The sequence below is a fragment of the Mandrillus leucophaeus genome, unplaced genomic scaffold (assembly GCF_000951045.1).
Source record: "Mandrillus leucophaeus isolate KB7577 unplaced genomic scaffold, Mleu.le_1.0 Scaffold121, whole genome shotgun sequence".
NCBI lineage: Eukaryota > Metazoa > Chordata > Mammalia > Primates > Cercopithecidae > Mandrillus > Mandrillus leucophaeus.
The window spans coordinates 4,795,099-4,817,859 of NW_012100432.1; the positions used below are offsets into that span (position 1 = coordinate 4,795,099).

The window sequence follows — 22,761 nt, forward strand, 5'->3', positions numbered from 1 at the left end:
TATCTATATATGCAATGCATCCTAATAAAAATTTCTGACCATCCCTTCTACGTCGAAATTGACAAGCTAATTATAACATTTTAAAGGAGATGCAAAGGATGCAGAATATCCAAAATAACTCTAAAAAGAACTGAAGGTCTTACTCTTCCTAATTTTCAAGACTTATAAAGCTACATTATTTTAAGTGACAGTATTGGTGTAAAGAAAGATCAATGAAACAAAATGAAGAGACTCACACATATACTGATTGTTTCAAAGATACCATGGCAATTCAATAAGAAAAGGTAATTTTTTCAATAAATGGTGCCAGGACATTTAGATAGTCATATGTTTTTAAAAAAGAAAAAATGAACTTACCTTACCCTTAGAAATATGTATTCAAATATTACCTCAAAATGGATCCAAGTACTTAATATAAGAGCTAAAATTATAAACCTTCTAAAGGTAAAGCTATGAGAAAATCTTAGTGTTCTTGGGTTTGGTAATGATTTCTTAACTATGACACAAAAAGCAAAAGTTAAATCTGCTCTTCAAAAGACACTCTTAAAATATATACATGAATCTAGGATAAAGGACAATTCAGTAATGCCAAACAACCAAATTGAAAAATGAGTAAACAAAAGACACTCTTAAAATATATACATGAATCTAGGATAAAGGACAATTCAGTAATGCCAAACAACCAAATTGAAAAATGAGTAAACAATATGAAGACATTTAAAAAATATACAGGGGGGCCACCAGCCGCGATGGCTGATACCTGCAGTCCCAGCACTTTGGGAGGCCAAGGCAGACGGATCACTTGAGGCCAGGAGTTTGAGACCAGACTGGCCAACATGGTGAAACCTTGTCTCTACTAGAAATACAAAAATCAGCCAGACATGGTCACGCTTGCCTGTAGTCTCAGCTATTGGGGAGGCTGAGGTGGGAGAATCGCTTGAACCCAGGAGGTGGGAGTTGCAGTAAGCCAAGATTGCGCCACTGCACTCCAGCCTGGGCGACAGAGTGAGACTCTGTCTCAAAATAAGTAAATAAATAAACAAATAAAAATACAGGTGGCAAATAAGCACATGAGAACAGGCTCAGCATCCCTAGTTATTAGGGAAACAGAAGCTAAAACCACAATGAGCTATCTTACCACTAGACACCTGCCACCAGCCTAAAATGAAACAGACTGACCATATCAAGGCTGGCAAGGATACGAAGAAACTGGAGTTCATACAGTGCTGGCAAGATTTCAAGTGATACAACCACTTTGAGAAACAGCTTGTTAGTTTCTTAAAAAGTTAAAAATACCCAGCAATTCCACTCCTAGGTATTTACTCAAGAGAAGTGAAAGCATATGTCCACACAAAGACTTGTTCAGGGATGTATACAACAGCTTTATCTGTGAGAGCTAGAAACTGCAAAAAAACTCAAATGTCCCTCAACAGGTGAAGGGACAGTTAAATTGCAGATTGTTCACCCAATGGAATATTACTCAAAAATAACAAAATAAACACGGATCAACCTCAAATAACCACGATGACTGAAAGAAGGCAAACCAAAAAAAAAAAAAAAAAGAACGCATACACTGTTACATTTATATAAAATTCAAGAAAATGCAAACTAATCTATAGTGACAGAAAGCAGATTAGTGGCTGCCTGTGACAAAGGAGCAGGAAGGAGGAACTACCAAAAGGCAGGAGAAATCTTTTAGGGATGACAGATGTGATCATTATCTTCACGGTGGTAGTTTCCCAGGTAATATTTTAAAAGTGAAGTTACTTACATGCCAATTACACTTTAATAAACCTGAAAAAATTTAAATGAGGATGGCAAATGCTGTGTTTTTATGATGGTTGCAGTATAATACTTGTTGGATTTTCTTAAACACAGAGACTAATTCAAAATTACACAATAGTCTACAGCATTTACTTTAGACAAGTTTTATCAGGAGATAAAATCTAATTGTTTCATATTATTTGATGATGTAGTACAGAAATACAACAAATAAATTCTATTTTTGTAGGCTAGGTGCAGTGGCTCACACCTGTAATCCCAGTACTTTGGGAGGCTGAGGCGGGCGGATCACAAGGTCAGGAGATTGAGACCATCCTGGCTATCACGGTGAAACCCCATCTCCACTAAAAATACAAAAAAAAATCAGCCGGGCGTGGGGGCAGGCGCCTCTAGTCCCAGCTACTTGGGAGGCTGAGGCAGGAGAATGGAGTGAACTCGGGAGGCGGAGCTTGCGGTGAGCCAAGATGGAGTCACTGCACTCCAGCCTGGGTGACAGAGTGAGACTGTCTCAAAAAAAAAAAAAAAATTCTATTTTTGTACAGCAAAGTATTTTACCACAAACTTGTATTTTCAAAATGTTCTATCTTCATTCCAGGTAATTTTAACTGGCAATAGATTGTAACATTGTAGCAGTAAATTTGGTATGAATACCATCATTATGATTACCCACACATACACAAAAAATGCACCCCATAAATTATAACATGCATCTCTTCAGAAACAACCCATGTTGCCAGTTTCACCAAGGCATGAAGTGGTTTTTGTGGTGATTGGAAGAGATAATCAACCTAGCATATCTACACTGGAACACAGCTTCATATATTTTGAATATATTTCCCATATTCCCAACAATAAAGTAATCCTACTCTTCTTATCTTCATACCAGTATCTGGTCCAAAGTCTTTCTTATCTACCACAAGACAGAGAAGAAACAAAGTCTGAGTTTACTCAAAAGTCAACTATCTAGTTAGTCCTTTCTTGCTTCATGTCATGTGAAAGTTTCTGTGGGCAGGATATAGGGAAAAGTGTGACTTGTTTCACCACTTTTGAGTCTGAATCTTGAAAGGCCAGAGGTAAGGAAAGAAAAGTAAATCAACTTTATTTGCCAGAGTCTTTTTTTGGTTTAATTTTAGGGCTTGGGTGGGTTTTTGTTTTTGATAGGGGGAGCAGGGGTACGTCTTTGAGGGAGAAAATAATGAAAAGGTTAATGATTAAAATAAATTATTGTGTTTACATGAGGAACTTTCTAATCATATAAGACAACTGAAAACTGGCAGCTACACTAACTGTTCTGCATTCATCACTCTCACATTGCTTTTACAGTAAAGCAGCAGAGACCAACAAGCCTTGCTTCCTCTGATTCTAAATAGCCTGTGACAAGAATAAAAAATGTGTTCATTCATATACAATGAAGAAATAATGCACAACTCAGTGCAAATATTCACTAACCTGAAGGTCAAATTATGTCCTCCGTCACAGAAATATAGAAGAATTTTGGTTTATCTATACACTAAAGATATTCTGACTCTAAAGAACAAGTCATCAGTCAAAAAGCCCACTTTCTTAGAGAAAAAAATGTATAAACACAAGAATACCACAAGTATCACTCTCTTAAAAATGAAATTTATAGCTGGGTATGGTAGTTCACGCCTGCAATCCCAGCACTTTGGGAGACTGAGGCGGGCGGATCACCTAAGGTCGGGAGTTTGAGATCAGCCTGACCAACATGCAGAAACCCCGTCTCTACTAAAAATACAAAATTAGCCAGACATGGTGGCACATGTTTGTAGTCCCAGCTACTCGGGAGGCTGAGGCAGGAGAATCGCTTGAACCAGGAGGTGGAGGTTGCAGTGAGCTGAGATCCCACCATTGCACTCCAGCCTGGGCAACAAAATCGTATCAAAAAAAAAAAAATGAAATGAAATCTACAATGCAGATAGGTTTACTCAGTTATACGGAGGACATCAGAAAGTCAGCTCTTCCTCTTTCCTCTAAAGTCTGATTCATTAGCAGATTAGAAAAGTTAAAATGACAAGAGAACTACACAAAAATATCTGAGATGTATTTGTCATTGTGTTACTTTGCAGGGTTTTTCAATTTCAGCACTCTGCCTATTAACTGAGAAGTTAGAGAATAAAAACTATTGTAAGTATGAATTTTGCTTTATAGACAAGATAGCTGAACAGGAATTACATATAAATTGCTCATTCCTAAAGCATTATTCAATATAAAACTCTCTTGCCTGGATAAATGATAGTGGAATAGGAATAATTAGGTGGTATTTACTTGACAAAATCATTAAACTGAGAACAACAACTTCCAGGGACAGCTAAACTAAAAAGTACACTTTAAAAGATTATATTGGCCACCAAGAAAAACAACGCATTATCTTTACACCAAAGTTCTCTGAGCATGTTATGAGGGTAATAAAATTAATTCTGAAAATACATCTTTCAAAACCACAAAAGGATCAAAATTATTCATGGCATCACCAGTTGATTTAACTATTAGGATTAAATCTAATATTAAATTAGCAAAAATCCCCCAATCTAGGGATCAATGTGGTCACTGTGTATTAAATTTATTCACTTCTATATAGAACATTTCCTAATTTTAATTTTTTTAAACTAGGTACTGAGATTACAGAAGTTTCTACAAAGCATCTACTGAGAAACTAACTTTGTAGTTGAGCATTAGTCTCCACACGTACTGTGCCCCCAAAAGTAAATGCTTACTAATGTCTAATAAATTAACTTAAAACAAAAAAAAGTTTGATTGAAACATTCCAATTCATCAGGAAAAATGTCTTCTCTCATAAAACTTACTAGATCAAAGAGTTCTGAAAATACTAATGAACAATTCAGAGGCTTCATTTATTTATAAAACAGTACCAGCTGAAGAGGAAGATTATCTAGGAGGTGGCTCCTGAAAAAGAAGAGAAAAAATTCCAGTATCTAAATTATTTATCAGTTCAAACAATTATCTAGCCCAAGAGAACTACAACTATTCTGAGTCCTATTCAGCTGCAAAATCTCATGAAGAATACAGACTTCACGATTTTCTCAATTTTCATCCCCTTTGCTTCCTTACACTGTATTCTAACTCTAGACCACTCCAGTCGCTCTGTTTCTAAAACTTTCAGCCAGAGAGCAGAGCGCAGAAAAGAACTTCAGAAGGCATTCTATGGGAGCCCTCCTAAGAGGGATCACCGTTTTAAAACAGACCCTGCTTCAGAAGCATCCTATTTAGCAATCAACTGTTGTATCAGCTATGAACAGAAAAGCAGGCATGAACTTGAAAGACAGATAATCAAGGGAATCATCTTAAGAGTAACAACAGAGATGATGCACAGAGTAAAACTGGAAACTGAAGTGAAAAGGAAAGTAGTGCAGCAGTATTTCCAAGGCATTTCCCAAAGGTTTTAAGTGAATAAACCTATTTGCAGAGGGGGTTAACCAATATATTACACAATTATTTTAAAAAGAAAACATTTTAAATAAGAAATCAGAAGAACAGACTGCACTCTAAATACATTTGAAGAACACAAAAGCAGCACAGTAAGACCCTGCCTCTGAAGATTCAACATCAGGTTACAGTCTCTATCTCTGAGAGCCTCACACAGGGGCGGATGTGGAGCAGCAAATGTAAACAAGAAATTCTAGTACAAAATGACTGTGTGGTATAATGTATCACAAAGTGCTTCAATGATCACAAAAGACAAAAATCAAGGCCCAGCAATGGCTCACACCTGTAATCCCAGCACTTTGGGAGGCCAAAGTGGGAGGATCATTTGAGGCCAGGAGTTCAAGACCAGCCTGGACAACATGGGGGAGATGACCTCTCTCAAAAAAACAGAAAAAAAATATCTAGGTATGGTGGCACATGCTTGTAGAGTCCCAACTACTTGGGAGGCTGAGGTGGGAGGACTGCCTAAGTCCAGGAGTTCTGAGGCTACAGTGGGCTTTGATCATGCCACTGTACTCCAATCTGGGCAAAGGAACAAGATCCTGTCACAGAAACAAAAGAATCAAGGAAGGTTTCCCCTAAGAGTTAACATGAGCTGGGTCTTGAAGCAGAAGCTAGCATTTACCAGGTAGCAAAGAGGTAAGTCTTCAAGCAGTTCTAGAAACACATGTGGCAGGCAACACAGTGGTATAAAAGAACATGTTCAGGGATCACTGAACAGTTTGACCAGAAAGTGCATGCTAAGAAGGGCAATACCTCTTTGGGCAATGAGGCAGTATCCAAGGTTTTTTAAGCACACTACATGATCTATGTGCTTTCTAGAGGTATCTCTAGGCAGCACAACAGACTAGACTTGGCAGAACAGTTTCAAGACTAGTGCAATGGTACAGGTCTAGGCAATACAGGCTTGTAATTAACAATTGAAATAAAAAATGAAATATAATGAGAACCTAAATTAAGGTAATCGCAGCAGGAATACTAGACAAAGTCAGCAGAACTTGGTGTCAGACTGAATACTAGGAATGGTTATCAATAAATGTTAAGCAGGAAAACCAGCCAATGTACACCCTGTTCTATTAGAACAGCTTTGCTGTGGAGCATGATTCAGTATTAACAATTTCAGTAATAAAAACACTTTTCAAAAAAAAAAAAGATCTATCAGTGTCATTCTTTTAATTAATATAACCAAGGTCTAAGTAAGAACAGCCTTAGGGCTGCAGTACACCTGTTTATACTTGAAAACACTAGCCTTCCACACCAGGTGTTCTGTCCTGAAGCCCTCATCTCAGAGATCCTGAAAAGGAGATTCACTGAATCTGGTCTTTGGTCAGTCGGCATTGAGTCTAATTTCTTAGAATGGGGCAAGGATTTGTTAACCCCTGAATGAAGATTTCAAATTTAAAACCTTAATTATAACTTAAATAAAACCATTCAGCTACACATAAATAACACTACCAAAAAATTTTAAGATAAAGCTTTCCTCCTCAGAAGTCACAAAATGCGGCCGGGCACGCAGGCTCATGCCTATAATCCCAGCACTTTGAGAGGGAGAGGTAGGTGGATCACCTGAGGTCAGAAGTTTGAGACCAGCCTGGCCAACGTGGCAAAACCCCATCTCTACTAAAAATAAAAAAATCAGCTGGGCGTGGCGGCAGACGCCTGTAGTCCCAGCTACTCTCGCACCACTGTACTCCAGCTTGGGCAACAGAGCGAGACTCCATCAAAAAAAAAAAAAAAAAGAAAGAAAGAAAAAGAAGTCAACCCCAAATGCATGAATATTTATACAACACACTGTGGGAGAGTAAATGACAAATTATTTTCTCTATAGATTTTCAGACAAGTAATTTGGCATTGTAAAATTTTAAGAGTCATCTTACTGTATGATAAATTGCCCAAACTGACATAGCACAGTATTTTAGAACTGGAAAGGACAAAGACATCATCTAGTTCTGGCCAGGCTCGGTGGCTCATGCCTGTAATCTCGACACTTTGGGAGGTCAAGACAGCAGGATCACTTGAGGCCAGGAGTTCAAGACCAGCCTGTGCAACACAGCAAGACTTCATCTTTACAAAAAAAAATAATAATTAACCAAATTAAATTGTGCCTCGTGGCACAAACCTGTAGTCCTAGCTACTTGGGACGCTGAAGTGGGAAGACTGCTTAAGCCCAGAAGTTCAAGGCTACAGTGGCCTATGAGCATGTTCCTGCACTCCAGCCTGGGCAACAGAGTGAGACTCTGTCTTTAAAAAACATAAAGAAGGAAAGGAAAGACATCGTCCAGTTCCATGAATTTCAGGGAATCTTTTATTTTAATTGCAACCCACGGTTTTAAATCTCAACCTAGCATATACATCTTTACATACATAAAGTTGTGTCTTATAATTAAAGCATTTATAACATAATTGCAGGAGCAGAAACTGTGTACAGTGAAGTTTTTCAGAAATCCTAGGCATTGAGATCCCTCTTCCAAAATAGAAATCTTTGAAACTATCATCACTCCCATCCTAAGCACCAAAATATAATTCCCTTCTTACAAATTTGCTTTAGTGGTCCACACCGAAAGTACTTGCCAAGAAGAGCTGATAGTTTACTGTCATATATTTTGTCCCATAGTACCCAAGAACAAACTGGATGTCCTGTGACTTCCTCCATATTTTAACTGGAGAAGAAACTGGAAATAAAGCCAGCAACGCATACAGTGCAAACAAAATCTACATATTAGAACACAGAGCCTGAACACCTAATGAAATAGCTCCATCTAACTCTGCCCAGGTAACAAGTGCCTTCCACTGCACCTCTGCCCTGGGAAAGTCAATCACTCACAAACTTACTGCCTTTCACTAGCGATTTTAATGGTGGCACGCAGTATCTTAAAAGAATTGTGTAATTTTCTGAATAAGTGAAGCGACAAACCACACTTCAAAGAATCCAACTTTAAGGCAGTCAGCACAGAACGCATATTCTTGGCCCGTTTTTATAGGTATATGTATCCAAAAGACAGGATGAAGAATACTCAACTTCATAAAGAGAAACACTGCAACGAGCAAAATAAATCATCTAAACTATGCAGGCTTATGTTAACTTTTTACATTATAGATTATCTGAATAGGTTAATAACCTCAGGATAATTTGGAGCAAGGTAACTCCTCAAGTGACATCATATTGTCCTCCTCTAATTTAAATGTTCCTGGAAATGATGGCAAAGTTGGAAGAAAGAATCAGAGGAGTGTAGCTGAAACACTTTAAACATCATATTAAATTGTCCATTTAATTAAATCACCTGTCTTCTATTCTACTAACTGGGTATGACATCAAGTAAGCTACTTTTCTGAAACTCAACTTCTTCAACCGTGAAAGTCAGAGTAACAACTATCTCTCAGGACTGCTTTGAATATTACATTGAAAAAAAAAGACACAAAAGTGGCATGCGAAATGTAAAGTACTTACGTAAATATACACTATCTGAGGATACCATCTTAAGACCTACCTTCTAAATGTTCAAGTGGCTGGTACCATATTTTGCACATGAGTACTAAACATTTGTCCATTCGATCAGTCATAACTTAAAAGGACCCAAAACTTTAATTGTAAAAAGTAAAGATTATTTCATGAACTGCTTATATATTTACTCACTACTACTGTTAAGAAATCAGTCACACTTTTAGAATGGTTAGTCATTCAATTCAGTACACAATATATTGGAATTTTAAAAATTACCACTGTATAACATATACTACTTATAGTACATATTCTGTGCCCAGTCCTGTGCCAAGCATGCTACCTACACTGACTCATTTAATCCTTACAATACCACTATGGAGAAGTTATTATCCCTATCTTATAAATGAAAAACGAAAGCACAGGTTCATGTAACATACCCAAGGTCACAAGGTGAGCAAATGGCAGAGCTGCTGTTACTCAAACTTGGGTCTGACATCAAAGCCCTCACTCCCAACTACTCATCCTCTTCTTCAATATGGTACCCACTAGCCACAGGTGGCTGAGCACTTGAAATGTGGTCTAAACCAAACTTTGCTGTAAACCTAAAATGTACACCAGATTTTAAAAACTTTGTTTGAAAAAAAGAATGTAAACTATCTCACTGTAATTTTATACCGATTACATGTTAAAATAACACTCTGGATATAATTGGTAAGATAAAACATATTCTTAAATTAATTTCACTTGCTTAATTTACTTTCTTCCTGTGACTACTAGAAAGTTTAAAATTACATGTGGCTTACAATATATTTATTTTGGATAGCACTGATTTAGAACATCACATAATATGTCTTACAATACATATGAAGAGTACAAAATAATTTTAAATTTACAAATACATTTTAAAGAATACATTCAGATACTTTCCAATCTTAACAGCTGTTTTAATACTAAGTTAGTAGTGTGCCCAATAAAAATTTTAATCCCTTAATGTAAAAACACATTGTCACTTAAATATTCCAGATTAATTCTAAAAATTTCCTATTAGGAAAATTGCTTTCTTCCAACTATGAAAGTGATACAGACTCATCTACACATACACTACAGAAATACAAAAAAGAATCCATCATCTCAGAGTTAAGGTTTTTATCAGTCATTCCTTCCAGGCATATGTATTAGGATGAATGGTATGAAATATTTGTTTCATATAATTTTATCATTTTGTAACTTTTACTGATTATGAACCTTTTCCTTCATCACATATGCTCAACATTTTTAGCCATTTTGAAAATAATTATAAATTCACAGGAAGTTGCAAAAATAGTACACAGAGGTCCCATGTAATCTCCACCCAGTTTCCCAACATGTGCACCTTCCTGATGACAGCACAATGTTAAAACCAGGAAATTGACACTGGTAGTTATGCATGTCCCCTTTATCACCTTTAGATTCGTGTAACTACCACCACAATCAAGATACAGACCTACTTCATCACCACAAAGATCTTCTCTTGCTGCCCTTTTACAGTTATATCCATCTCCCTCCCTCCCGCCACTAGTCCTAACTCCTGGCAACCACTAACGTGTTCTCTTATCTCTATAATTCTGTCATTTCAAGAATGTTAATGGCATCCTATAGTATGAGACCTTTTAAGATTGGCTTTTTTCACTTAGCATAAAGCCCCAGGAGTCCACCCAAGTTATTCTATGTATCCATAGTTTGTTCCTTTTTGTTGCTGAATAGTATTCCATGGTATGAAGGTACCATTCACCTACTGAAGAACACATGCGTTTTTTCTAGTTTTGGGCTATTACAAACAAAGCTGTGGGCAGGTTTTTTGTGAACATTAGTTTTCATTTCTCTGGGATAAATGTTCAGGAGGCAACTGCTAGGTCATATGGTAAGTATATGTTTCATTTTGTAAGAAACTGCCAAACTATTTTCCAAAGTGGAATGTACCATTTTACATTCTTGCCAGCAGTGTGTGGCAGATCTGAAAACTTTTTTTTTAAAAAAAGACAGGCATGAAAACCTACAAAACATTTTTAATAGCTGCAAAATATTCCATCATGGTGGTTCCATAATTCCGGCAATTCCCTAATGATCCCTATTAAGGCCATTTTCAATTTTTTGCTATAATAATGATGTAATTCCTAACAGAAATTTTTATGTGCAGGTCAAACAAATTCCTAGAAGTTATATTGCTGGATCACAGGGTACAAGTATTTTAAAGGCATTTGATACCAACTGCCATACTGGCATCCAGAAAATGTAAATCAACTCCCATACTCACAAAGAGTCTATAAGAATGCCTATCTCTCAGTCTCACTAAAGTTTTTTTTTTTTTTAATCTTTAAAACTTGATTTGCCAAAAAAATGGTTATCTTATTTTGTATTTCTTTGAGTAATAGGAAGGTTATACATTTTTCATATTTACTGGCTTAATTTGTAGTTCTTTTATTACTTATTTGCATTCTTTGCCGGCTTTTTACTGGAATATTGTTTACTGATTATAAGACCTGGTTCCATCTCTCTACTGTGCAACACACACACAAAAAAAATAGGATTCTTTTTTTTCTTGAGACCAGGTCTTGCTCTGTGGTCCAGGCTGGAGTGTAGGAGCACAATCATAGATGACTGTAGCCTCAAATTCCTGAGATCAAGGGATCCTCCTGACTCAGTCTCCCAAGTAGCTGGAATTAGAGGTGTGCACCACCATGCCCAGCTAATTTTATTTTTGTAAAGACAGGTTCTCACTTTGTTGCCCAGGCTGGTCTCAAACTCCTGACTGTGAGCAAGCCTCCTGCTTCAGGTTCCCAAAGTGCTGGAATAACAGGCATGAGCCACCACATTCCAGCCAGAAATGAGATTTTTTTAAAACATATCTGAAATCCAACCCTAAATGCTAATAATGCAAGATAGATGATTTTAGAATGCAAAAAGATACGAATTTAATTGATATGGTTCCCTAATTTATAAACACGCCTATACTTTGCACAATGTTTTCATCAATTAAGGAATCACCTCAAATGCCAAAAACATGGTTCCTATAAATGCTGACCACTTAAGTTTACTTTGAAAATGCCAACATCGGCAGGTCGCGGTAGCTCACGCCTGTAATCCCAGCACTTGGGGAGGATGAGGCGGGCGGAGCACGAGGTCAGGAGATCGAGACCATCCTGGCTAACAAGGTGAAACCCAGTCTCTACTAAAAACACAAAAAAGTAGCCAGGCGCGGTGGCAGGTGCCGGTAGTCCCAGCTACTCGGGAAACTGAGGCAGGAGAATCCCTTGAACCAGGAGGTGGAGGTTGCAATGAGCCAAAATCACCCCACTGCACTCCAGTCTGGGCGACAGAGCGAGACTCCGTCTCAAAAAAAAAAACAAAAAACTCCAACATCTAATTTTCTGAACCTCTGGGAATGGGACCCAGCAATGTGTTGAAGAAGGCTTCCAAGTGATTCTGATAACATGCTAAAAGTTTGAGAACCAGCACTCTAAACAAATTTAGAACAAAAATATTAAGTCTGAGTTCCCTTGTATACATAATTATTCTTTAATGGAAGAATTGGGCAAAGTTAACTATACTATAAGAATCCAATGTTTTGGGCCGGGCGCAGTGGCTCAAGCCTGTAATCCCAGCACTCTGGGAGGCCAAGACGGGCGGATCACGAGGTCAGGAGATCCAGACCATCCTGGCTAACATGGTGAAACCCCGTCTCTACTAAAAATTACAAAAAACTAGCCGGGCGAGGTGGCGGGCGCCTGTAGTCCCAGCTACTCGGGAGGCTGAGGCAGGAGAATGGTGGGAACCCGGGAGGCGGAGCTTGCAGTGAGCTGAGATCCGGCCACTGCACCCCAGCCTGGGCGACAGAGCGAGACTAAAAAAAAAAAAAAAAAAAAAAGAATCCAATGTTTTGGTTCTTCCCAAAATGAAAATAATCCTGAAAGAAATCTAGATTTTATCTTTATTTTCTACAATTAGAACTCTAAAACCATTAAGTGTTCATAAAACTTTTCCCTTAGAAGAAGAAACCAAAATGAACTCTATCAACCAACAAGCCAGAATACATGCCTTTAAAAATCAAACTCAATTTGTTTCATATAACACATAGCATAATTCTCCCACTCCCACAGGGAATCATCATTCTGAAAATTCAATGAAATATCATTATAAAAGCAAAGTACCTGGAAAACCGTAGTTACTCAAGTATGTGAGGTCCAATGAACAAACTGCTCAATAAATAATTCTGAATAGCGGGATGATGGATGAGCTTGGTTTATTTGTTTTTCTGTTTTAATCTAGGGACTAGTCAAGTGACAGGAGTCCTGATTCTTGCAGTTCTTCCCGTTTCCCTGAGTTCAAACATCAACCTTCTCTCATTGGCTACGTGGCCAGTACATTTTTGGCTTTTTTGACCTAAGGTAGTTTGAACGAGATTCCTAATTATTACAATCTTGACTATTTTTGTAGCACTTACGATATTAAACCTGTTTAAGGTTTAAGGTTCTTTGTAAAAGAAGGACAAGAACAGTTAAACCACATAGATACACAAGAAATCTGATTTGTTCTTAAAAACCAGTCACCAGGTTTGTTTTCTCCCTATGACTAACTACCATGCATTGTATGTATTATGAGACCCAATACATCAATGATACTGGCATCATATATCACCCTTAATTTCATTTCTCGTCCCTCTCAAAGGCTATTAAAGTTTCATCCTAGGTTGTATTTGCTAATGCTCTTAAGTTGTAGAGAAAAATATTTTCAATACATTTTAATAAAGAGGTTTTTTTAACATATTCCTTCCACTAGTTTCTTTTCCCAACCACAGGATAATTTAAGCAGGTTTTCTAAATTGACAGAGGGAAGAAAGGAGGGAAGAAAGTCATATCTAATCCTATTTGAAAACAAAATTTTCACCATTTACCTTGTGATTTCAACTATTCATGATTTCTGAGTAACACAGTAATTTATGTGCATTGCCCTTACTGAGAATTCCTTTTTGGCACCATAGTCTGTGTCACTCACTGCATGGAACTGAAAATACAGCTAAATAAATGAGTGAAGTGAATGAGTCAAGACTTCAATCTAACCAAACTAATTAATCCAAATTACTCAAGAGGATAGTGGCATACACAACGTACAAAGTATGACTACCAAGGGTACAAGATGCAACTATCAACTTAAAGGTATATTAACATGGCAGAACAGACAACGTAACATTTCCAACAATACTCAGAATGGTTTTGCCACCATTTTTAAACTGCCGCAGATGCCAGTTTACAAATGGGAATGTAGTTGCTTATCACATCTTATTTTTTATTCCCCACAACTGGTTTGGCACCACATGACTGATCCCCCGCTTTATTATCAGACTTTCCAATATGACTACTGGCCACTGAAATCACCAATGGGCAACAGCAAATAGAATTGTCACAGTTATTTAGGGAAGTGTGTCAATGCTCTGAAGCTCAAAACCACTCCAGAAGTACTTTAAATGCATTGCCTACAGCCTCCAAGACTACAGTTCCATGTTTAACTTCTAGTACTTGTTTTTTTGGGGGCTATGGGGGGTGGGAACTGCAACAGAAAAATAGGAAAACTAGTTTTAAGGGCACACTTCATAAAGACAACTTTCCCCTAATCCAGTAACTTTCAACACACAAGATGAAAGCCCCAAGACTTTGAAAAAACAGTTATTTTTTAGAACTCTTAACTGGAACTCCTTCTCCCAGTCTTCATTTATTCTGCATATATTTACTCAACCACTACCAAATGCCAGGCATTGTAACAGACACAGCAAACTAAAGCTATGCAACAAAAAGGTCTTGCCCTCAAAAAAGGTGACAACCTAACAGAGGCAGATTGGAAATCAAATAAAAAATACAGTCTATGTGTTATGACAGAGGTATGAATGACTGGAGGGGAATGGAAAGAAAGGCTTCCTGAGACACATGGAAGGACAAACAGGAGTCGGCCTGGACAAAACGAAGAAGCATTTCAGAAGAAGACACAGAGGAAAAGTATAAGAAGGTAAGGTAAGGAAGTGAGATATCATGGTCCACTACTGGAAAACACCAAGCAGTTTGGCATAACACACACAAACGCTGTGTATGGAGGGCAGATGGAGTGATGATAGGCTGCTTCCAGAAATTCTAAAGAACAACACAGAAAAGGACCAAATCACAAGCCCCTTATGATACTCAGGATTGGATTTTATCCAAAAGGCAGTGAGAATCAGGAGATCACTTTAAACAGGAATGGGACATAATCAATTTGGGATTTTAGAAAACACTCTGACAGATGAATTCAGCTTTTCACCCTGTGGGATCTGAACTGCCTTTAAGTTGTCAAGTAGAGATGCCAGGGAGCAGCTGGATTTGTTTGTACTGTGTGTGCATGGGAGTGGTGACGCTAGTTAACGAATAGTATCTGGGAATCACCAGCTCCTGGGGAGATGTGGGAAGATGTGGATGTTGTCACCTGAAGATAGTCAATAGGGAAGTGGGCAAACAACTATTAATAAGTAACTTATATTAACCTATACAATAAACCCTACATCCAAGAATCATAAGGCCCAGTTTAGATCCCAGATTCAGTGAGGATTTTCCCGATGAAGCCCCAGAGAATGAATCTCTAACTTCTAAAAAGCACTTGCAGTCTCTATTATGTACCTGCTCATTCCATGCCTACCATAGCGTTCACATCACTGGGTGCTTCACTGGCTTTCCTCTTATGGTCTCATCTGTCAACAGGTCTGCTAAGTTCCTTGAAAGCAGGAATTTTCCCATTTATTCAACCAATGCCTCGAAAAAGAAATGACTGATAAACAATACTATTGATGAGAGGCAAAAGCTGACTCCTTTTACGTCCTCTAGAAAGTTGTACACACCGGGTTTCATTCCTTTTGCATAATGATGCCTGGAGGAGACAGCTGTTCAAGTATGTGGGTAATAAACACAGGGTGAAGACAGGTCCTCCCTCTAGAACGTGTAAGGAAGGGTCTGCATGCAGAGTTGAATGCCTAAGATATTCTTAGGATAGAATAGCACTGGTAAAATAAGCAAGAACTGCACACAACAACATGAATGAATCCTGCACACCTGACCATGAGTAAAACAAGCCAGATTCAGAAGTATATGTATGTACCACAGTGCGTACACTGTGGCTACTAAGCAAAGTGGTACATACAGTATATACACTTCTGAGTCTGGCTTGTTTCACTCACTGTGGAGTATACTGTATACACATATATACACAGTGGTACATACAGTACTTACTGTGTACTGTATTCATAGCATACTCCACTTGCAGAAAGTTCAAAAACAAGCACAACTGATCTCTAGTATTAAAAGACAGGATGGGGGTGGGGGAGGTGGTCCACAGGGGACAATGTACAAGGGGCTTCCAGTAATGTTCTAGTAAGGTTCTCTTTAAGAATCTGATTAAGAATCTAGGTGCAAGCCAGCACAGTGGCTCATGCCTATAATAACTCCTCTCTGGGAGGCTGAGGCAGGAGGATCGCTTGAGCCCAGAAATTCGAGACTAGCCTAGGCAACATAGGGAGACCCTGTCTCAAAAAAAAAAAAAAAAAAAAAGCTCTTAAAAATGTGCCAGGCATGGTGACACATGTCTATGGTCCCAACTACTCAGAAGGTTGAGGTAAGAGGATCACCTGGGCCCCAAAGTTGGGGCTAGAGTGAGCTGTGATCACACCACTGCACTCTAGCCTGGGCAACAGAGCCAGAAATCTGTCTCCCAAAAAAAAAAAAAAAAAAAATCTATCTGGGTGCTAGTTGCAAAGGTGTGCTCATTTTGCAAAAGTTTATCAAATCCTTATACTTACTTGTGCACTTCTGTGTATGCTACAGTAGAAAAAGTTTGTATCTACAGGTAAAAAGGGAAGTGGGAGTACTAGTTATGAAAAGTAACACAAAAGATGCCACAAAGAGAAAAAGCATGGGTAATGAGGCAAAAGCGAGAACAAGGGCCAGAAAGACTGTAGAATGTATCAGCTCAAGTCATTTAGGACACGAGAGACCTACTATTTACTGAAAGTACTAATGAACTGAATTAGTTCTAATAACTATTTTGGCAAACTACAGCTACTTGAGAAAGTTTTTCTTAATCTTAGAATTTTCTTCAGCACTTACTGAAACACACAATATATGCCACATGAATAAATAATATGTAAGTGAATCCATTCATAATCTTCCACCTTAATGACTAATAAAAATACTAGTAAATTAGCTGGCCTGGGCTTAGTCTACAACATGCAACTAAGTTTACAAGTTTAGTAGCCTATGCACAAGGGCTCCAAATCTAAAAGCTGTCCGTCCCCCCAACCAATGGCACAGGTAAACCTACTTAAGAATTATCCCTGGCTCCAAAAGGAAGTAGCCTTACTTTTTCCTAAAAAAGTAAATGCATTATCTCAACACTGTCTATAAAGCAGTCACTCCACCCAGTTCTCATCACCCTGTGTAGTTCCTTATCCTGTTCTAAATTCTTCATAGCACTTGTCGCTAGCTGAAATTCTTATTTTTCTGTTCATTTGTTTACTTTCTCTTCCTGTCCATAGTATTTTAAGCTCCATAAGAACAGGGACCTGGTCTGTCTTTACACCACTGTACACCAAGAGCGCAAATGGCTGTGTGCTCAATAAAAACTTGTCAAATGACCACAACTACTCAGGCAATTTACTTTAAGGTCACCAAGTACACATAAGATCAAGTCATACCAATAAATCAGTAAGTCCAATGCAACAGTAAACACAAAATAAATTATTACTCTGTTCCTGGGTAAGAATGATCTTAAAATTGTACCAGTTTTCAGCTTGAAAGGTTTGATAAAGTTTCATTTGGAAGACAGGTAATTTTCACATATTTTTATGGAGAATTTTTATGAAAGACAAACACTACAACAAAAACAATATGACGAAAGGAGCAAAACCACTGCTGTGGATCACCAGGAAACATGAGTAAGAGGCTTGACTTTGCCCAGTGCAGGTATCTTACCTTATTCTGGGAGTGTTTCTACCTAAAAAGCACCACAAGATGATGCCTTTTTGAAGATTCCAGCAAAGATCATAACTATGTCATGTTTTTCCATAAAACTTCTAAAGTACTTCATGACTGTTCAAGAGATTTTGGGTTGCAGGGTATCTCAATTTAAGGGGGGGATGGACAGTCCAAAGTTACAACTGCGAAAAACTGGTAAGTTCTCAAACAAGGGAAACATTACATATAAAACAGCTGCTAAGACGCAATTCAATATCCTGAATACCAACTTTTTCCAAAGATAATTATTTCTACACAATTTTATTCTACACCTAATTTTCTCACTCATACTTGTCTACAAAAGCTCCAAAAACAGCCAACTTTTTCAGAGCGACAGTATTCAAATAAACAGGGATAAAATAAAACATGATCTCAATACAGTGATACATTTCTGGAGTTGAAGACCAGAAAGTTCTAAACCTACGGTAATTAGCCAAAGTAAAAGTTTTCCAATTTTGCAAGTGACTGTGATTAAGCAGTAGCTGAAAGTAAAAATGCAGGACTACTATCAAGGGAACACTAATCAACAACTATATTCAGCAATGTCTTGGTAATTTTTATTTTACAATTAAGGTAACATTGAAAGCAGAGAAATAACAAGACCACAAAAGTAAAATTAAATCACCAAGTCTAAGAAGCTACTCTGCCCAACCTTGAGAAATACAACTTAACAAAACAACAGTTAGGGGGTGGGCAAATCCCAGCACTTTGCGAGGCCAAAGGAGGAGGATCCCTTGAGGCCAGGAATTCAAGACCAACCTGAGCAACACAGCAAGACCTCGTCTCTACCAAAAAAAAAAAAAAAAACCACAACCACAACAAAAAAACATTAGCTGGAACTGTAGGAAGGTGGAAAATACAAAGAAAAAAAAAACAAAACAAAAACACAGTTGGGTACATTCATTCATTTGCAGTTTTTTTCCTACTTTTGGAAGCTGGTATCCTCTTTCTTGAGACTGGCAAAGCAGGATGGGAAATACTACTTTAGCTATCACTTAAGGAACGGATAGTGTTTCTCCCCCAGCCACTTGCCACCTTCCACACACATTCTAACATACACTCTTTTATTTTCTACCTTGAAAGGCTCAGAGTACATCAGCATGGTAGGGAAACAACACCTGTTGCCCATGACGTCTCCATTCTGTTGTGTTAGACTTACAGAATGGATATGAGGAAACCATTTGACATGACGGAAATGTTCTAAAACTGGGTTGTGGTGATGGCTGCACAACTCTTTAAAATGACTAGAAATCACTGATTTGCACACTTACAATGGGTGTTATAAGTAAATTATCATTCACGCCTGCAAGGCAGGAGGATCACTTGAGGTCAGGCGTTCAAGACAAGCCTGGGCAACAAGGCGAAACCTTGTCTCCATAAAAAATACAAAAATGTGCCGAAGGTGGTGCACACCAATAGTCCCAGCTACTCAGGAGGTTCAGGTAGAAGAATCGCTTGAGCCAGGGAGGTTGAGGCTGTAGGGAGCCATGATCAAGCCACTGCACTCTAGCTTGGATGACAGAGCAAGACCCTGTCTCCAAAAAAAGGATATACATAACCAGAAAGGCATCAAGAGTAGACAGTCTAGTTAGAAAAACAAGTGTATCAAAGAACCAAAGAAACCCAACACATATTGACAATACATCTAAAATACAGATCTCTCCTGCTGCCCCTGAACCTCCACACAGCCTAGGTCACCTTCTTCCCTTAACAGATTCCTTAAGACCATCTCATCTTTCATTCGGCTCTATTGCTGCTCCAAAAAGAAGAAAAAAGACTTCATTCTCAATCACCTTAACACTTCCACCTGCAGAATTAAAAATATCTGATGTACATGGTAACAGTGAAATGGGGCCAGGTGATTTTGTAAAAACTAACTATCCTTGTCCAAAAGAAATGGAGAAGAAGGAATCCTTCTAACTGATTCCCTAAGCCAGACCCCTCCTTCCGTAGAGCCTTTATAATTGGAATTATGGTCATTCCCATACATGGTTTATCAACCTTTTAACACTCCCCTCGCCTCTCTCCAATCCCTTCAGCAGCATCTTTCATATCCTACGAATTTAATAAGTGTTCTTTAGACGAATGGCAGTATTTTCCCAATCAAATCAGCAGTATCAACTCTACCCTCAAAGGGCAAATATAGTTCTCTATCATACCGGCCTACCACTAAGTCATAGGTGGTTTCCTTGGTTGACTGGTAGATGATCAGTGACGAGAATGATCAAAAACTGCCAAATAACCACCGGCTAGCCAACTAGCTAGAATTGTTAAAATACATAACACCAGCTCAGAGCAATGAAACACAATTTCTGTGCCCCGAAACAAATTATTCTAAAAATCACAAATATTTGCCTATTATCCAGCATTCAAAACACAAGTTTTCTACTGCCGTCATTCAATACCAAGTCTGATTAAAACTACACAAGACAGAAAATGTCAAGTTCATATTCAAACCTTTGAGGTACAAAAAAAATACAAGCCCAAGAAAAAAACATGGCAGTAACCAGTATCACAAAGAGATTAACCAACAGTTAACACACGAGACAGGATAGAATGAAAACCTGTCAAACTCACTTCTCCACATAAAACCTGTTCATAATGTAGGAAAACCAAAACGTTATTTGTATTCCAATCAATGATGACTTCTGAATAGCTATAGAACACCAAAATATTGACAATAACCAAATTGAAACAAATTGTGGCCAGTTAAGAGTGTCATGAATGGACACAGTTTTCAGTCCTCATACCTGTTAAATCTGTACTCAAATCCTATTAAATGGCATCAGAAAATTACTCGAAGACCCTTAAAGTACATGCCTTTCCTTGTTCCTGAATAGATTCTAAAATATTTTCACTGTGAATAATTCAGTATTTGTAAGCGAAGTTTCAACTGTCATCTGTGGCTCTGAAAAAACTTTAAACATATATACTGTTTTCAAAAGTCAAAACCTTCCATGTGCTTCCGAAAAATTGATGAGTAAGGTTTTTTAAAATGCATGTTAAAAACTGAAATGCATTTCATTATGAGATAATCATTCCCAGCAATAAATCAGACATAAACTTCTGAATTTGGTTTACGTTTCTCTTCACCAGTAAGGTTCTCAAGTTCTTAGGAGTTTCCTAGTCATTTACTTGAACACCATCTACGGTAACACTCAAAGCAAAACCACAATAAAGAGGTTTGGCCTCTGAGGGATTCTACATGTAAAAAACATTACTCATAAATAATATACAATCACTACTGTTTTAAGTAACAAATACATTTCTAAAAACTTTCATGCCATTTGATGGAATTCCCTACTTTAGACAGCAAAACAAAATCTATGAAACTACTGATGCGTGTTTTTTACTTTAGATATATTCCATGATAATACAAAAATGCACTTAAAACAACGTATGGGGTAATATTTTTAGTTGAGTATTTTTATTCAAAGGTCTCATTATTCAAAGAGTGCAATTCACAGAAACAATAATTAGGCCAATTAATCCCAGAGTTAAGATTATTTTGGGTTGCCCAATAATCCTACTTAATCCCAGGTATAAATAAACCAGTGAAATCTTAACATGACATATTCATCTAATCAAAGAACAATATCCAGTTGGCACTGTGAAATACTACTACACCGTCATACTGGAATGTCACCAATTCAAAAACAGTACCTGATAAAATGAGACTTTTGGCAATCAACTGTAATGTTTTAAAGGATTCACCAGAAACTCATTCTGTCTCACACAAGCCAATGCCTGTTCACTAAATGACACCAAAAACAGTTTCAAACTCTAACGTCAATGAAACAAATTTCAGACACAAATTATAACGTGACCGGAAGACTACAAAATCAGTCTTGACATTTTATCCAAGTATTTATGAATGTTAAATCTAAAGTAGTTCAACTCGTTTTAATATCACATGCAGTTTACGACCTTCATCAAAATGGAAAGGAATTCTTTCAACATTCTTTTAATCATAATAGAGCTTTAAACACAAACTTCCATATAGTTACTGCCCATTTCACCATTGTACAAAATCGTCCCCCATCACCACGCCACATAAGCTAGTCAAAGGAAAAAAAACAAAACAAAACAAAACTGACAGCTCAGCCTCCCACAAAATGCACTTACTTTATCAAACACCGACATTTATTTTCCAGTGCAAGAAAGTAACAGACATTTGCAGCTCAATACAGGAAAAGCACAGCCAGCCTTACTACCCCCACTAAATTTCTCAGACAAGAGAAAAATAACTCGGGACAGGCAAATTAAAACCACTCTACACATGGCAAAAATATAAAAGGTCTATGTCCTACAATCCATAGCGATAGTACTGCTTCCTGTCTTCCCCAGTCAATACCAATAAGCCAACAGACACAAGTGTCAAATAAATCCAGTGTCTGTTTGAAATAAGATGAAAACCTGGGAAAATTCCCTCCCATAAATCATTTAGTGAACACAAGGCTTTTCACCCAACACTTAATACACTCAACCCAAAAACACACACAACCCACCCCCAAATGCAAAAAAAGCCTTAATCAACAAGTTGGAAAGAGGGCAGAAAGTAAGGCTCACTACCCTCTCCCTCACTTTAAAAAACAAACAAAAAAAAAAGTCCTTTAACAAAAGGTAACACAGATCTTCAAGTACCTGGTGGAGGTGCCTTTCCTCACATCGCAGATGCTGCATTTAAAGGCTTCAGCACTGTTTCTGAAGGTGCAGACGCTACAATCCCAAAACCCCTCGTCTGCGGCAGGTTTCGCTTGTCTTTTTGGCCTTCGGAGGAGTGGAGAGTGGGGGGAAAGGGAGGGAAGAGGCAGGGAGCAGGAAAACGGGGGAGAGACAGCAAAACACAAGCGCGGGTGAGCCGTCGTAATTTTGCAGGAATCCAATGCTGGAAACTTCGCTCGAGAGACCACCCACCCACCCTTTCCGGGGACTGGAAGAGGGAGCGAGGAAGGGAAGGGGGCGCCCCCACTGGCACCCTGCAAGCCCTGGGCCCGGGCCGGATAGCCT

General features: G+C 38.1%; 1 protein-coding gene across 1 annotated transcript in view; it reads right to left on the reverse strand.

Annotated features, from left to right (window-relative positions):
* Positions 1-22,761, reverse strand: part of RYBP (RING1 and YY1 binding protein) — an 81,902-nt gene that overhangs the window by 46,432 nt on the left and 12,709 nt on the right. The window contains exon 3 of the mRNA XM_011971308.1: positions 22,396-22,759. Coding sequence (XP_011826698.1) covers positions 22,396-22,759 — 364 coding nt within the window. The remainder of the gene's footprint in view (positions 1-22,395; positions 22,760-22,761) is intronic.